At 38.0% G+C, this 19296-nt stretch overlaps 1 protein-coding gene across 1 annotated transcript in view; it reads left to right on the forward strand.

Annotated features, from left to right (window-relative positions):
• Positions 1-13186, forward strand: part of LOC127411761 (3-hydroxy-3-methylglutaryl-CoA lyase, cytoplasmic) — a 56726-nt gene extending 43540 nt beyond the window's left edge. Inside the window, exons 8-9 of the mRNA XM_051647497.1 lie at positions 8088-8213; positions 10143-13186. Of these exons, the coding sequence (XP_051503457.1) occupies positions 8088-8213; positions 10143-10244 (228 nt within the window). The 3' untranslated portion in view covers positions 10245-13186. The remainder of the gene's footprint in view (positions 1-8087; positions 8214-10142) is intronic.
• The last annotated feature ends 6110 nt before the right edge of the window (positions 13187-19296 follow it).

A 19296-nucleotide genomic window follows, 5' to 3' on the forward strand; every position in this document is an offset into this window, starting at 1 on the left:
ACAGAACAATAATGGGGACAGAGGGCAACCCTGCCAGGTGCCCCTATCCAGAGTAAAATAATCTGAAATTAATCTATTTTTTTGTACCACTGCTACCGGGTGTATATAAAGTAACTTAATCCATCCAATAAAAGTATTCCCAAACCCGTATATTTCCAAAATCTTAAAAAGATAATCCCATTCTACCATATCAAATGCTTTTTCGTCGTCAAGTGAGATGCAGTGACTGGAGTCTGATCATTCGCCACTGACCACGTGATATTGATGCCTAATGTTATCAGAAGAGCTACAGCCATGAATAAACCCCACCCGATCTATGTGTATAAGAGAGGTCATAACTTTACTTAATTGGTTATCCAGAATTTTTGACAATATTTTTACGTCTAGCTGGATCAGAGAAATTGGACGGTAACTCTTACACTCACTTGGATCTTTGTCCTTTTTAGAAATCAGACTGATCCGGGCTTGTGTCATGGTTGGAGGAAGCTTTCCATTCTTGAATGATTCCGTATAAACTGTAGCATAATATCTAAAACAATCAGCGGCAAAGCCATTTGGCCCCAGAGCCTTGCCTGTAGGCAAGGCCTTAATTACCTAGCCAAGCTCTTCCAAGGTTATCTCAAAATCAAGAATTTTTTTTTGCTCATTCATCAGTTTAGGGAGTTCTAATGGTTCCACAAAGTTTCTAATATCTTCATCAGTAGATGAAGACATGGAACTATAGAGATCAAGATAGAATTCTTTAAAGGCATTTTTAATATCAATGGCCGTGGTAAATATTTTACCACCAGCAGATTTCACTGAGGGAATGGTAGAAAAAGACTCTCTCTGCTTTATATATCAAGCCAAAAGCTTTCCTGTTTGTCCCCCGATGAGCGCATTACCATGGAGACATAGCGCACGTGGAGGCTTCACGCCATCTACCGCAGCATCCACGCACAACTCACACCACGCACCCCACCGAGAGCGAGAACCACATTATAGTGACCACGAGGAGGTTACCCCATGTGACTCTACCCTCCCTAGCAACTGGGCCAATTTTGTTGCTTAGGAGACCTGGCTGGAGTCATTCAGTGGTAGTCAGCATCTTTACTGGCTGAGCTACCCAGGCCCCCCTGCCTCGGCACTTTTGATATTCCCTTCCAACTCCACGAGTTCTCGTGCTCTGGATTTTTTGGTGAATGAGGCATACTGTATGATCTGACCCCTAAGAACCACCTTAAGTGCCTCCCAAGCCATGCCCACAGAGGATACGGAGGGCCAGTTGGTCTCCATATAAACATTGATTTCAGCCTTTAACATTTGTTGGAATTCAGGATTTTGCAAAAGGGATACATTAAAGCGGCAACTATATGATTTATTTTTCTCTGTATGTGGCAACATCTCTAAACTCACCAGGGCATGATCTGAGACTAAGATGTTTCCATTTGAGCAATCACCAACAGGTGAAACGAGGGACTTAAAAAAAAAATCTATTCTAGAAAAAATCTTATGGACTGATTAAAAGAATGCATAGTCCCTACCAGATGGGTTCAATCTCCAAATATCTATTAGACCAAGATTTTTACACATCCTGTCAATGTTGCTCTAGGGGGCTTACACGATTTTGCTTCACTATGATCAAGGATTGAATCCATCAATAGATTAAAGTCTCCCCCCAGTATTATATCATGAGGGGTGCCAGTGGCTTGCAACATCCCTTCAAGATCTATAAAAAAGCCCTTACCATCAGCGGTAGGTACATAAATATTAACCAAAAATCAACCTTTACCCCTGAATTTCTGCTAAAACTATAATGACTCTTCCTAATTTATGTCTGTTTGAGACATTTGAATTGTAGATGCTTACTTATCAGTGTAATTGCTCCCCTGCTCTTACATGAGCCAGCACTAAATCATTTCCACCCCATTTCTTTAAAAAATTTTCAGCTTCCTGTGGGGAAAGATGCATTTCTTGAAGAAACACTATATCATATTTCTTAAGTTTAAGAAAAGAAATAACCTTCCTTCTTTTTATGGGGTGCCCCAACCCATTCACATTCCACGTGGAGAGAGACAATCCACTCATAATAACATTTGACATTTTGACATATTAGAAAAAATAGATTGTGTGTCAAAAATAAAATTATAAAGACCACATTCTAACTTTAGTGCAACAATCAATCCCCAAACTTACCCCCGAACCAAACAAACAGAAAAAAGAAAAAGGTGCGCATTAACCCCGCGCATGACAGCACCAACCGGCATCAATCCCTCTAAACTCAAACAGTCCATGTACTCCTACGAGAGCCCCTGTGACAACTTTGCTGTCGGATTGCTCAAGTCTGGTGTTTCTATACAAATTTAGTGAGACAGAATTACACAACAGAAGATAATCTATAAAACAAACTCCAGCCAATAGGTGGAATAAACACAAAGAATGTGCAGATTCATCCACAACACTGTCCCAAAGGAGTGCTATTCCACAAAACAAACTCCAGCCTCTAAGCAGAACTAGCACAAAAAGAATCAAAAAAGGCGGCCAGTTTCCTGGGACGGTCAAGTGAATGTTCAGTGAGTCAGACCCACTCAGCTGCAACGTGAGTTCCACAAAATAACTTACTTTATGAAGGACAATGCTTGCTGGGGACATGTGAATATTTTACAGCCATCCTTAGCATCTATTCACAATTTGGCCATGAACATCAGTGCAAAAGCAACCTTCCATTGATGTAAGAGTTTCTTGCATTCCTTGAATCGATCACGTTCTCTCTTGTCGAATTTGCAAAGCCTGGGAACAAGAAAATGTTGTGGTTCTTCCAAGAGAGCCTTCCTTTACTCCTCGCTTCGCGTAACACAAGATCTTTATTGGATGATCTCATAACTTTGGCCAGAATTTATCGGGGCCTCTCTCCCTCAGCGGATCGCTGAGCCAGAACTCTGTGAGCTCACTCAATTTCCAGTTTATGGCCTGTTATGTCGAGCAGACTCGGAAAGAGCCCATCCAGGAATTCCACCATATTCTGACCCTCTGCTCACTGAGGAATTCCAACAATTCGGATGTTATTCCACCGGTTATGATTCTCCATATCTTCCGGCTTTTCCCAGACGTGCTCCAAGTCTGCCTTGGTCGCTAGCAGATTAGCAGCTAATTCCCTCTCCGATGACTCCAGACAATTGATCCGTTTCTCAGCATCCGCCACTCTTGTAACCATCTCAGTGAATTCCATCTCCATAGCAGTGATTGATCGACATATTACAGCAAGCCTCCAAGTCAGCAACGACCTTCGTCAGCATTGCTGACACATTCATCAATTGTCGCTGAATTTCCTTCATCTCACTGGCCAAATCGACTCCCGGGCTTGTGACCTGCTGCCTGGAGCTATTTATTTTTTTATCTCCTTTTCTCCCAATTTGGAATTCCCAATTAGTAGGTCCTCATGGTGGCGCAGTTACTCACCTCAATCCGGGTGGTGGAGGACAAGTCTCATTTGCCTCCGCTTCTGAGACCGCTAATCCACACATCTTATCATGTGGCTCGTTGTGCATGACACCGCACCGACTCTGCATGTGGAAGCTCATGCTACTCTCCACGGTCCATGCACAACTTACCATGCGCCCCATTGAGAGCGAGAACCACTAATCACGACCACGAGGAGGTTACCCCATGTGACTCTACCCTCCCTAACTGGACCAATTTGGTTGCTTAGGAGACCTGGCTGGAGTCACTCAGCATGCTCTGGATTCGAACTCGCGACTCCAGGGGTGGTAGTCAGCGTCAGTACTCGCTGAGCTACCCAGGCCCCCACGTAAGTGTCTTTTAATGTCTCCAGAGCCTGAGGATTTTGAATTCTTTGACATATTGTCTTCCTAGAACAGTTAAAAATCAGGGTGTATCAAATCTCACCGGTTTATGACACAAAAAGTATTAAAACTAGCAAAATGTACAGAGCTCGCCGTTCACATGTCCGTACCTCACATGGCATCACGCCACTCTCAAAAATTACTATTTTTAACAGTAAGAAGAATATACTATAGCTAATATGTGAAATTAGAATTTTTACTAGTAAGATATTAATTCAATATATCAAAAAAAAAAAAAAAAAATGTAAACAGGATTGAACAATAGATCATTGTAAAATTATACTAGTGAAAATTCAGATATCAAAATGATGGCTTTTACTAGTTCCAAAAATAAAATGTTTGATATCAAGAATGTGTTTTTCCATGAGTAATAACTTTTTTATATAAAACAAAAAATACGTTTTTTACTAGGGCAAGCCTAATTACTGATTTCTTAAATGTGCATTGTCACAATTAATTATAAATATCCATAATTCATATCCTGCACATGATTAAAAGTAAATTTGGCTTGCCATAGCCACTAAGGTGCTATTTGTGGAGGACTGGGAAGACAACCACAATTTGACATATGTTACTAGACTGGGGTGTGTTTCCCATACAACAATGTAACTCACTGAGTAACCACAATAGTACCATGCATTGTTGTAGAAATTAACTAGCTAGTCTGGACTGTTTACCGAAACTGTAGTAACTATGTTGCACATCCATTGTTTGAACTACGTTGTTTGAGCTGTTGTTAATGACGTTACTCGGGGGTGGATTAATTACTTCCGTAAATATTAAATTCTAAAAGCTCATTTACACCTACACCAGAAAGCCATTTAATGCGAGAAAGCTGCTGAAGACACGAAAGCGGCATGCACTTTGTAATGCGACTAATTTACATTGCAATATATGGGTTTCCCTCTACAGCATATTAGACTTCGGTGTTCGCTAACGCACTTGAGCACACGCACATGCACACTCTTCAAAAACATATTAACGCCACTTATGCGTTAACATAAACACATAAAAGCCATGTGTGATAAAGCACTTTCTCTTAACAGGCTTTAAAAGGCTGCACTCGTGTTTACATGGCGTTTCAGAATGCTGTTTTCTGCTAAATCCTGGAGCAAATCGTTTTCTAAAGTACTTGTAAACATGGTCAATGTCTTGACATAATGAAAGATACTGTATATATGGAATGGAATATATAGAAGCCTCAGTGATGTCAAATGATGTCCACACGATACTGTTTGCGAATATTCGTTGAACCGAAGGATTCAGGAAACACCAAATCATTGAACTATGTTGGTAACGATGGAACTTGCGACCATAGTTGGCTAACAATACTTTTGGGAAACGCACCCCTGTACAGCATTGCTCCTTCACTGAGATCTATACAATTGAATCGGCTCTATAAAATGCTATAACACTTCCCTTCAAGATTTTTTCAACATTTAAAGAAGTAGTACTGTTGTGAGCAACAGGTAGACAAATGGCGCCACGTTTTGTAAATTAACCACAATCCATTTGTGGATAATTTACATACATAGAAAGGAGACAGCTTTAAAAACACTGGTGGTTAGTGAATAAGGTTTTTGGGAGCAAACATGCCACAACTTCAGGCTCTACAAAAGCTCAGACACAAGGCTCTAGGCCCAACTCCATAATCTGTGATTTTAACACCACATCTGGTTCTTAAACCAAGTTAAGCTAATTGAACAGCTGAAATTTGGTGGTCCTGACCCCCGTTTGCTAAGCCTCATGTCCTTGCTCAGTACTAAGAGTCAGCAAATCTGGGAAGAGTCCCTTGTGCTCTCTCCTTTCGTTCATTTCAGTAACGTCCGGCCTCAAGCCTTCTGGCTTCTCACAGTGGATGGATGCAAAAAGGACTGGCGACGTAGCAAATTACCACTCTGTGTTTATGCAACAAAGTGTCTACCCTGTACAATATCCTGCACTGATGCAAAAACTCAAAGCCCAGGTCTGGAAATTTGAAGTATAGTGCAAAGCGGCATGGGTCCCTTTCTTCTTGCCAACAAAAACAACAATTACAAGCAACTCAGACAGCCCAACTATGAAATAGGGCCTTGTCGCTAAGAAAGGCTAGCAATTAGGGACATTGTTCGGCAAAGGAAATAAGCTTTTATAAAAAAATGTGGTCAGCGAGCCATGGCCCTAAGGTTTGCAGGGTCCAGAATTCAGCTTCTTATTGATATTCACTGATGCCCCAATGAGGTCAAAAGCAGGATACCTGTGTTAATTTCACTGCTCTGTTGGATTCCCCCCCACCCCCCCGACATCTGGATTTTCCAGGGAAGCTGGAAAATGTCTTTAATATTCACATAACAGTCAAGAGTACATATGGAAAACACTGTAATACCTTAATCTGCAATGCTTATAAAGAGAGAGAGAGAGATTGAGAGAGAGAGAGGCAGGGAGACAGACGCTTGGCTATCTAATTTGTAACTTTCAGAAAGTACCCAGATGGCCTGCAAGGCTGGAGACTCTTCAATACACATCACACACTCATTTTCCACACCTGCTGTCAACCAGCAAGTCAGAACAGCTGCTGGGAATAGACCATCCACTGAGTTAAAGAATAGTTCACCCAAAAATGACAGTGGTCAATCGCCAAATCACAAAAAAGCACCATAAAAGGAATTCATGTGACTTGCACTACATTCCAAGTTTTCTAAAGATATAGTACATGACAACTTTTTGTGACAAACAGACACGTTGTGGCCTGATTTCGGCCTCTGAATGGACTATAAGCTTCATCTGCTAGGTGTTGGAAAGCTGAGATCGGTAGTCTGGAACAGATTTTGCCAATGATTTGTTTATCATGCTTTTTCTGCTGTACTTTATATTTTGCTCTGAACATCTGAGACATAACATTGGATTATTTACCCAAGCAAGCTCACAGACAAGTAGAGATTGGCTCATTTTGAAGAAAACAATCTAAGGTAAAAGCTGATAGAGTTTGTGGCTACTTGGTGCTTACAGGAGCAGCTATCAGAGCAGACGTGAGATGTTTTTGTATTTGAAAAACTTTTGTATTCATGTCCATATTACTATATTATTACCACAAGGTGGCGCTAATTTGCCACACAGAGGATTCAGGTCTTGTTATTGTTATGTAACATAAATGAAAAAAAGTGATGGAGTTCTGTGAAAAGTTCAGATTTTAAGCTTTCAAATGGTTCCACATATGACTATTTATGTGTCCACGGACCACAGAATTTAAGGGGTTAAATGATGCCCATACTAAAACGTTGACTATTAAGTCATTGACTGCCTGGACAGCAAGGCAGCTGCCTGCAGTTTTGGACACAGCCTACATCTTACACATGTTTCATAAACTCATGGATTCATATTAGCAGTTTGGCAAAGTTAATTCAAGAAGAGCAGGCCGATGTCTAATCCTTTGCTGAGCAACATTTTCTGGGTGTTTGGTTTAGAGCTTCAACAAAAGTGCAGACGTGCAAGACCAACCCAAAATATACATAATTCATTCTCATATGGAGGCCAGACACTTGTGGTCTGCTGTAAAAATGCCTTTATTCCCACACCCTGTTGAATTTCTACAATTACTCTGATTATGGACATTGTGCAATCCAAACTGACTCTGAGAAAGTTCAGAGACAAAAGGAGCATTTACAGGTGATTATTTTTTCATATGTGTGAGCCTTATTTATCCAGGACCACAAGAAGACTGGGGCATTGTACTCAAGGTTAAACCAGAGTGCCTCTGCGTGATTAACATTGAATTATTACATCGCCTTAAGTTCAAATCTCCCATTTGCCAAACTGAGTATCTTCCACATTAGGAAATCTGGTTTTGGGAGCGAGAGCGCTGTCCCACCAGAGGTCATGTACAATTGTTCTTTGACGTTTTGTGTTATCCCATGCAATGAGGGATCACATTCAACCTTGAACGAACATATTTCTTACATTAAAATGAATCTGCTCATTTACCCTCATGTTTTCTTTTATATGCCAATAATACTGTGGGTAGAATTACCGTATAATCATATCCTGGTTCCAATAATCCCTGGTTAGATAGGACTTCCAAGAAAAATGCAGCCGAACAGAAAGTACAGGTGCTCCATAATGTACCAGATGTTCTGCGTATGCCAATCTCCGGGAAATAGAATAACAAAAAACGGCACAGAATGCTTTCAAATAATGGACACTATTGGTTACACCCCCTAGTCTCATAGGTTGGTATTAACGGGTCTTTTTCATTTTGTATTTTGGTAGATGGGGGTTTCTGTGGTTGACTCTTCAGTTGCAGGCCTGGGAGGCTGCCCGTATGCCAAGGGAGCGTCTGGCAACGTTTCTACAGAGGATGTTCTATATATGCTACATGGCCTTGGAATTGAAACCGTAAGTCAACATTTTCCATATTATCCACAAAGAATGTTTCAGTAATATATGTGTTGGCAAACATTTTTATGGATACACTTAGATTAGACTTTTAGTAAAATGGTCATTGACAAATAAGGTTGTCCGAGGTGCTAAAAATGATAAATATTTTTTAAAAGTTGGCTTAAAACACACGTCAAGTTTATGTGTGCAATCTTTGTGTCAGTTTTTTGAAAAACATGTATTGTATTCTCTACAAAAAATGGATTCAGTCATGGATATAACCACATATTCAGGATTGGGGGAGACCAAATGCAACAATTTAATAATCAACCATGGTAAAAAATAAAATAAAAAAAAAAAAAACATATCAGTAGAGCACTATTATGAATATTATGTCAATAGTGGTTATGGCCCTGGATTTAACCATCAAGAAAATATATTAAAATACTTTACTTGCACTTTAAATACATGAGAGTTTTCACAACTTAATCATTCATTAAAAAAAAAACAACAAAAAAACTTTTCATAGTAAAAAATAATTTTTTATAACTATCATGAACAGTCATGAGGGTCTAAAAAGGGGTCCTCTCTGTTTTTTTGTTTTTGTCTTTTTGTTTTTTTCTCCAAAATAATAAAAAAAAATGGCAACCTACATTTTGGTGGACACAAGTTTATAATATATATATATTTTTAAATATTAATAATATTTTCAAACAAAATTGTTTCACTGCTTATTTTTTAAAGTAATTATAAAAGATTATTCTGCACTACTCATGCCAAAAACAATTTTTTCAAGAATTTAAGCTTTTAATGTAATGAATGTAGTTAATGTAATGAATAAATGTGATGTGACTTTGATATTTTGTACTCTCTCCGTATGGTTACACCATGTGATAATTTTTTTTTATTTTATTTCATTATTTTTATTTTTTGACAGAAAAAAAAAAAAAAAAAGATCAAAATGACTTTGAACTCAGTAATTGAAACATGTTCATCATAGAAGTGTGAATTGTATTTTTAAGGATTTTTACTTTAAAAAATGAGCATCACATCATTGACCCGAATCCGTTCCAGTACCCAGTTTTTCAGTGTCGTCTTTGTTTTTTTCATAATATACACTGTCCCCTAAAGTATTTGGACACTTTAGGAAACATGAGTTACACTTAAAAATGTCTGGATGTCAATGTGATACAAAATATCAAACCAAATGACATCTGCAACCAAATTATGCTAGACCTTTTCTCAGAACTAACTTTAATATTCCGAGCCAATTTCTAAATGATTTTTAGTTATTCTATGATGTCATTTCCCCTCAAGTTCACACAGGTCTCTTAGCAGAGTACCCACATGTATAGTACATCACATTAACTATGGACATGTTCCACTAATGTTTAACAACCAGAAAACGTCCACCTACTTTTTTCTTAATTTTGAATAATATATCTATTGTTTTATAATGTGAAACCTAACAAACATCTTTGTTAAATATTTTGCTAGAAAAGTGTTTGTGCCATCTTTCTTTTTTCACTTGCTTTGATATTTTGTTATATAATGTAAAGGAAATCATTCATTTTTAAGTGTGTGGCATAAGTGTCGCTATACTTTCAGTATCCACTATATACAGAACATTTGCATGGGTGTGTATCTAGAGAGAGAGAGAGAGAGAGAGAGAGAGGGCGTTTGGGCATTAGTTGGTGAAATTGTTGATACCAGTCCTGATATACCTGATATACTGGTGGCAGCACATTTATAGTAATTATGTTCTACAGTTTCACACACATCTCTATCCACACCCTTTAACTGTCTCTCCTTTTAACCCTCTCACAGACCACTAACCTCTGAATGAATTTCATTTGCTGTTGCGCCCCCTGGTGTCCATTTAGGTTGCTGCAGCTGAGCTGTGTGTGTGTGTGTGTGTGTGTGTGTGTGTGTGTGTTTCTGATGCAGGGGGTGGATCTGCTGAAAGTGATGGAAGCAGGGGAGTTCATCTGCCGAGCCTTAAACCGAACAACTAACTCCAAGGTCACCCAAGCCACTAGGAAAACTTAGGCTTTTCATTCTTTGAAGATACAGTGCGGACCAAAAATCAGAGACTACACAGAAAATCAGTTTTCATTTTTTATTTATTTATTTATTTATTTTAATAAGACTTTAATTTAATGTTCCCTTTGTAAAGGGTTTATAAATGTGTTCCTGTTGATGTGCATACCCCCCTGTACCAATGTACCATAATGTAAATTTGACCTATATGAAGCATTTATTAAGAAGTTGCCAACATTAGAAACTTGTACATAAAGTTCAGTTTGTTTTAATGGTCGTCAGGCTTTATTATATGATATATGCTGTGAATGAGCATGAAGACCTGTAAAATGTTTTTGCAGAAGATTTTAGGTAACTAGGGGTGTTTTCCAAACGGCGTTTCATGATTTTTGTGCACATTTTTGCACATTTATCAAAATGACATACAGTAATCTGTCCTTTTTAGGGGTCAAGCCCTGAAAGGGTGAAGACCCCCTATTGTAATCATTAGTGTTCTTATTATTCTTCTTCAGCATGGGAGTCTATGGCAGCCCATAGAACCGTTCGCAGGAAAGTTATGAAATTTTACTCAGAGTAACTCAAACCCTTTAGCGCCACCAACAGGTCATATTTTCACTCATGTTTATGTTAATAACTTTGAACTGTAAGTCCTAGAGACAAAATTATTTTTTCCCCTGATTCCTGAGCTCACACCGAGTTGAAAGCATACCTTGGTTTTGATTTCCGTTCAACTAGATTTTCCGCCATTTTGAATTTTAAGGAAACGTGTTTTTTCGCTACTCCTCCTACAGTTTTTGTCTGAATTCCACCAAAATAGTTTTGAAGCGATCATTAGATAGAGCTACATAAAAGTTATCACTTTTTTTTTCGATGTTTGAAATTGTTCCTGAGAAATGGCTTCATGAAGTTGACGGCGAGCATGCTAAAATGGACTTCATACTGTATCTCCGCAACACTGGTCTGTCCAGATGTTGCAGGATATGATGCAATCCCATGTTGACTGCATCATCCACAGACCTGTTTAATTGCTCGATAAGCAAATTGAAGGGGATCTAGAAAGGGTCCAGTGATGTTCTTCAGGTGGGCCAACACCAGTCTCTCAAATGATTTCATGACCACAGACATCAGGGCGACAGGTCTGTAGTCATTAAGTCCTGTGATTTTTGGTTTCTTTGGGATGGGGATGATAGTGGAACATTTGAAGCAGCATGGGACTTCACACTGCTCCAATGATCTATTGAAGATCTGTGTGAAGATGGGGGCCAGCTGGTTAGCACAGGATCTAAGACATGCAGGTGAAACGCCATCTGGGCCCTGTGATTTCCTTATCCTTTGTTGTCGAAAGACGCGGCTCACATCATCTTTGCAGATCTAAGTACAGGTTGAGTAGCAGGAAGGGGGAGGAGGGGGGTTGCAGGAGGTGTTGGTGTTTGTGTGAAGTGAAGGTCAGATTGGGTGTGGGGTGTGAGATTGGGGCTTTCAAATCTACAGTAGAACACATTCAGGTTGTCAGCCAGTTGTTGGTCCACCACAGGGTTGGGGGCAGGAGTCCTGTAATTCAAAAGTTGTTTCATGCCACTCCACACTGATGCAGGGTCGTTAGCGGAAAACTTGTTTTTCAGCTTCTCAGAGTATCTTCTTTTAGCCACTCTGATTCCCTTATTCAGTGTGTTCCTGGCCTGATTGTACAAGACTTTATCCCCAACTCTGTAAGCATCCTCTTAGGCCTGATGAAGCTGCCTGAGTTCCTCTGTAAACCATGGTTTGTCGTTTTTAAATGTTAAATAAGTCCTAGTAGGAATGCACATATCCTCACAAAAACTGATATATGATGTAACAGTAGCCTCAAAAACACTCCAGTCAGTGCAGTCAAAGCAGGCTTGTAGTTCCAGCTCTGCTTCGTTGGTCCATCTCTTTAAAGTCCTTAATACAGGCTTAGCAGATTTTAATTTCTGTCTGTTGGTTGGAAGAAGATGAACCAGACAGTGATCAGATAGTCCCAAAGCTGCTCTAGGAACAGAGCTATATGCATCCTTTATTGTTGTGTAGCAGTGATCCAGTATATTTCTGTCTCTGGTTGGGCATGTAATGTGCTGTTTGTATTTGGGCAGTTCACGTGTGAGGTTTGCTTTGTTAAAATCCCCAAGAATAATAATAACTGAGTCCGGGTATTGTTGTTCTGTGTCTGTGATTTGATCAGTCAACTGTTGCAGCGCTGTGTTCAAACACGCGTTTGGCGCGATATACACACTCACCAGAATAAACGAGGAAAGCTCCCGCGGTGAGTAGAAAGGCTTACAGTTATTACATCTGTACACCAGCTTTCAGTGATGTAAAAGCATGTTCCACTGCCTCTCGTTTTCCCCGTTAACTCCGCGATGTGATCCGCTCTGAACAGCTGAAAGCCCGGCAGATGTAATGCGCTGTCCGGAATGGCTTCACTCAGCCAGGTTTCTGTGAAGAACAAGGCAGCAGAGTTTGAAAAGTCCTTGTTTGTGTGGGTGAGGAGATGTAGTTCATCCATTTTGTTAGGGAGATAGCGGAGATTTGCTAGATGAATGCTCGGCAGCGTTGTAAGAAAGCCACGCCGACGGAGCCTGACCAGCGCACCTGCTCGTCTCCCTCGCCTGCGTCTCATAGCGCGTTTAAACAACACAGCTGCGCCTCCGACTAGAATGTCAAACAAAATGTCCGAATATTCAAAATCCGGGAAAATATTGACTGGTTCAGCAGTTCGTCTCTGGTAAAACTAACTGAAAAAAGATTACTAAACATAGGACAAGCAAACAAAAATAACAAAACAATAGAAGCGCTCCACACCGAGGCGGCCATCCGCGGCGCCATCATGATGATTATGTGATAACAGACCGGTCATCCGGGAATTGAGAGTCATCTTTCTGCATCTCATATTACTCTGTGGTCTCTTCAAGTAAGCCTATACAATTATTTAATCTCAAATCAATATTTCATTTATGTATATATATATATATATATATATATATATATATATATATATATATATATATATATATATAATTTTTTGGCAAGTAGTCTTGTAATAAGCGTGATATTGACCAGTCAGACAATCACTTTTGCAAAAAACACAAATTGGAGGTGGAATTTAGCTGTTTCTAGAGACTCTGCAATTTCTTTCTTTTCACATAATAACATAATTTTAACGCAAATCAATATTTCATGTCCATTTATATAATTATTTGGTAGGTAGCCGTGTAAGCAGGTAATTGTACAGTCAGCTCATCTGGTCGTTATCTCAAAATAAACCATCTTGATAATGACTGGCTGACTGTACATTATCCCTTAATTATTTTCTATTAATATAGCATGTGTGGTCACAGGAGTGAGTTTATTGGCATTTTACAACAGCTTTCAATGTGCCTCATACAATCCGAATTTAGATAAAGAACTATATCCATTATGTAAATAGCTTTTTGGTAGTTCTTCAGAGGTCAAATCATCTGAGCAGTAACAATGTTATTTTATAAGTCTTATCCCTGCCTACTATGTACAAACATCACATAGCTTTAGCAATATCTGTGCCATCTTTTACGAACAACACTAACTGTGGCTTCTAACCTGCCTTAATATACACTGATGAGCCAAAACATTATGACCACTCACAGATGAAGCGAATAACATTGATCATCTCCTAACAAGGCCACATGTCAAGGTCTGGGTAGATTAGATGGTAAGTGAACAACCAGTTCTCGCAGTCAACGTGTTGAATGCAGGAGAAATGGGCAGGAGTAAAGACCTGAGTGACTTTGACAAGGGCCAAATTGTTATGGCCAGACGACTGGGTCAGAGCATCTCTGAAACGGCAAGGCTTGTGGGGTGCTCCCGATCAGCAGTGGTGAGTACCTACCGACAGTGGTCCGAGGAGGGACAAACCACAAACCGGTGACATGGTGTTGGGTGCCCAAGGCTCATTGATGCGCAAGGGCAACACAGGCTTTCCTGACTGGTCTGAAACGACAGAAGGTCTACTGTGGCACAGGTCACAGAAAATTGTAATGATGGTTATGGAAGGAATGTGTCACAACACACAGTGCATTGCACCCTGCTGCGTATGGGGCTGTGTAACCGCAGACCGGTCAGAGTGCCATGATGAATCCCTGTCCACCACCGAAAGCACCTACAATGGGCATGTGAGCATCAGAACTGGACCTTGGTGAAGTGGAAGAATGTCGCCTGGTCCGATGAGTCACGCTTTTTTTTACATCACTTGGACGGCCGTGTACATGTGGCCGTTTACTTGGTGAAGTGATGGTACCAGTATGCACTGTGGGAAGACGACAAGCCGGTGGAGGGAGTGTGGTGCTCTAGGCAATGTACTGCTGGGAAACCCTGGATCCGGCCATTCATGTGGACGCCAATTTGACATGTGCCACCTACCTAAACATCGTTGCAGACCAGGTACACCCCTTCATGGCAATGGTATTCTCTGATGGCAGTGGTCTCTTTCAGCAGGATAATGTGCCCTTCCATACTGCACACATTGTTCGGGAATGGTGTGATGAACATAATGAAGAGTTCAAGGTGTTGCCCTGGCCACCAAATTCCCCAGATCTCAATTCGATTAAGCATCTGTGGGATGTGCTGGACCAACAAGTCCGATCCACAGTGTTTCCACCTCACAATTTACAGGACTTGAAGGATCTGCTGCTAATGTTTTGGTGTCAGATACCACAAGACACCTTCAGGGGTCCTGTGGAGTCCATGCCTCAGCGGGTCGGCACTGATATGGCAGCACAAACAGCACCAACAGCATATTAGGCAGGTGGTCATAATGTTTTGGCTCATCAGTGTAGAGAGCTTAATATATTTGTGGAATATTTCCACATTCTGAATTGTTCATAAACTGCTGGTTTTCATATTTGTCATTCAACTTATGTGACACATTTGTAAATTATCAATTTGTGTTAGTATAAATGTTGTATTTAAGTTATTGGGTGAATAAACACATTATAGTGAACATTATGTCAAAGTGCATGACTGCTGCTACTTCTGACACTGACAGCATGTATCCCTCTGTATTCTGAGCAAATAAATTTATCTTTATCTTGATGTGGGCATATTTATCTCTGGTGATTCAGTCGTATTTACATTTCTTTCCATGTTTATCAAGTGGTTTGATTGTCTGTTGTGAGTGTTAAACAACCACTTTGTTTGCTTACATATTGCTTATATTTGAGAAGATAATAGATATCGAGCCCCTTTGACTCTCATGTGTATATGAGAGAGAGAGAGAGAGAGAGAGAGAGAGAGCAAACATTTGCACAGAGCTGTTTATTACAGCAAACTCCAATGACTTTTAGCCTGGGTTATTTACCAAGTGAAAACAGGTCAAACCCTATTATAGAAAATACTTAGCTTTACGTTTACATAGCAAAATGAGGCACAAGGTGTGTGTGATTAACAATCTAATTAGTTTTCTCTCCCTCTATTTTCTCTTTCACCTTTCCTCTTCTTAGCTTTGTGTGTCTGGCTTTGAATATCAGGCCTTTGCAATACAATTCAATTTAACTTTATTACTCACTGAGGAGCATTGTTGTTTTGGGCATACAGAGTGAATCAGACAAACACAGACAAGTGAAGACTACAGCATGCAAAGTTGTAGAAAAATAATAGGTAATATTTTACTTGAAGCCTATATATACATTACTACATTTTAAATAATTCTTAATGCATCATAGTGTATATAACACTATACATTATATAATCAGTTATATGTTTTTTGTGAATAATTGTAACCGCAGTTATAATAGTATACTATAAAACTTTATCTTTAAAGAGTATAATACATTAAAACACAGAACCAACACCCAATTTATTGTGTATATTTACATTTACATTTATTCATTTGGCAGACACTTTTATCCAAAGCGACTTACAGAAGAGGAACACATAAGAGAATCATCTTAAGGAGACAGTAGTATGAAAAGTGCCATATTACAAAGTTTCACTAGCATCAGAATAGCAATCAAAACAGATTAAAGTGCAACAAGGATTTTTTTTTTTTTTTTTTAGTGACTGGTTAATGCTCATGGAAAAGATGTGTTTTTAGCTGTTTTTTGAAGACAGAAAGTGAGTCAGCTTCACAGATGGAGTTTGGAAGATCATTCCACTAAGGTGGTATGATGAAGCCAAAAGTCCGGGAAAGTGTTTTGGTGCCTCTTTGTGTTGGTACAACAAAGCAACGTTATTTAGCCGACCGCAGGCTTCTAGTGGGCGCGTAGCTCTGCAGAAATGATTTTAGGTATGCTGGAGCAGACTGTTCTGTATGCCAGCATCAGAACCTTAAATTTGATATGTGCATCAACCGGCAGCCAGTGGAGAGAGACAAGGAGTGGTGTAACATGCGCTCTCTTTGGTTCATTAAAGACCAGACGTGCTGCTGCATTCTGGATCATTTGCAGGGGTCTAACTGCACATGCAGGGAGGCCTGCAATGAGAGCGTTACAGTAGTCCAGTCTAGTTATGACAAGTGACTGGTGTGTGTGGTGTGTGTTTGTATTATTATACTCATCAAAGTATAATAGTGTACAGTAACTATTAATAGTAAGATTATATGTATGTTATATGTATTATGTTATACAATATGTATGTTAGTCTTATATTTAATATAACTGTTTTTAATTATTTCTGAAAATATATTATGCATATTAATGTGTATTATAAATAGTGACAAATTTTACAGTATAATGCATGAAGAGTATATATAAAATCTAAAATCAAAGTGTTACCAAAGAATATCGGTACCACTTTTCACTTTTTAAATAAGATTGTATTTATTAATACTAGTTACCTACATTAGCAAACTAACAATAAACAATACTTTAACAATTCATTAATTATTGGTATTTTTAAAACTGTATTATATATCAAATCAAAGTGTCACGAATTAAATTGGTAACACTTTTCACTTATCAAAAGATTTTACGCATTACACTGTGTTATAGATAGTTACGAATATTTTTTTATATAATGTATTAAGAATATCTTTATAATGTATTATACAGTATATACAAGCAAAGTGTTTACATAAAATATCAGTTAGACTTATGTTATGAACACACACACACACAAATATATATACAGTGTGTATATATATATATATATATATATATATATATATATATATATATATATATATATATATATATATAATATATCATAAATGTTCATTTCATAGTATATTTATTTTTCATGTTATATTTAGTCTGGTTCCAGTTGTTATACCACTTACATAATTGTATATTTCACATATCGTATATTCCATTTTTATATTTCATTACATATAAACACTGTATATTTCATAAGATATTCTGGTAAGACTTTACAATAAGGTTGATTTCATTAACATTAGTTAACCCCTTTAACTCTGGTGCAGTTTTGGGTTGCCGCCCACAATTTTTCATATCAAATTTAAAAGCTCACCATTGACTAACTGCAAAAATGTACATTTTTTTTTAAATAAATAAAAAATAAATAATCAAATAAAAAAGACTCCAATTATTTATAAATAATATTGTATATGTCTATAATCTTATGATAAACAGAATTTTGTTTTGAAAAAAATAAATGTAATTGTTGTCCTAACTTTGTAAACATGTAATTCTGGTTCTTTTCACTCTACCTCACTATGAAAAGGCTCATTTTATTCCACTAGGTGGCAGAAAGCACTAGAATTTTTTTCTTTAGCACATTCCATCACAATATACAGATCTGAAATGTAGGTGGTGCTCTAACGCATTTTAGCCCTCACAGTGGACCCTCTGAGTGGACTAGAAGCTCAATCTAGGTGGCATTAGAAAGCTAAGATCCTCCCCTTTGCGATGATATAAAACATTTTATCATCAATAGTCGAAAAAATGTTTTTCTGATGATTTGTTTTGCATGCTTTTCCTGCAGGATGGCATATTTTGTTCTGGACATCTAGGATATAATATTGGATTATTCAGCCAACCAAGCTCACAGACAAGTAAAAAATGGCTAATTGTTTTAGAAAACACCCTGAGGTGAAAGCAGATATCAAGTTTTTGGATACTTGGGGCTTACAGCAGCAATGATAGGCGAATAAAAGAAACATTTGTATTTGATGACTTACAGAAATCATATTTCACTTTGTGAATCTTTTAAAAATATTTCAAACTGTGGTATTAGGGCAACAGAATTAACTGTACAGTCACATTCCTGAGAGTGAGATCTCTCATATAGCATTTGCTATATGACTTGTCCATTTAAATGATATGTGGAGGACTTTTATATTCATATAAATATTTCTACCCCATTACTTTAAGGGGGCGCTAATTTTCAATGTGAATGTTCTAAGGCCTTATTTTATTAAGTAACATAAATGCATAAGTGATGGTTGTCTTTGAAAAGTTTAGATTCTAAGCTTTCAAATGATACCACATATGCCTGACTTATGTATACAGAGACTTGAACATTTTAAGCGTAATCGTTTTTTGCAATATAGCGGGTCCATGGAGTTTAGTTAACATGAACTAACAATGAACAACAAATTTACTAATCTTTTACACTTACTAATATTGGGTAATGTTAATTTCAACATTTTCATTCATACTTTGTCAACATATATGTATTCGTATATGTTAACATTAGTTAAAACATTATGAACTAGCAAGAACAATAAACAATTGTATTTTTTATAAATTAACATTAACCAAGATTAATAAATATATAAAAATATTGTTCCTTGTTAGTTCATGATAACTAATGCACTAACTAATGCTAACAAACAGAACCTTATTGGAAAGTGTTACCAGAATATAGTATGAAATATAAAGTGTTGATATGTAATGAAATATAAAATGGAATATACAATAGGTGAAATATACAATAATGTAAATGGCATAACAACTGGAACCAGACTCAATATACTATGAAAAATAAATCTATTATGAAATTAATATGAATGAGTTTAAAAAAATAAATATGTTAATTTAAACATGGTTAAACCTAGTGTGTCAAAAGTGTTACCATGAAGGGTCAGACAACTGCTTTGGTGAAATGTCTC

This window comes from Myxocyprinus asiaticus, chromosome 21, assembly GCF_019703515.2.
Source record: "Myxocyprinus asiaticus isolate MX2 ecotype Aquarium Trade chromosome 21, UBuf_Myxa_2, whole genome shotgun sequence".
Taxonomy (NCBI): Eukaryota; Metazoa; Chordata; class Actinopteri; order Cypriniformes; family Catostomidae; genus Myxocyprinus; species Myxocyprinus asiaticus.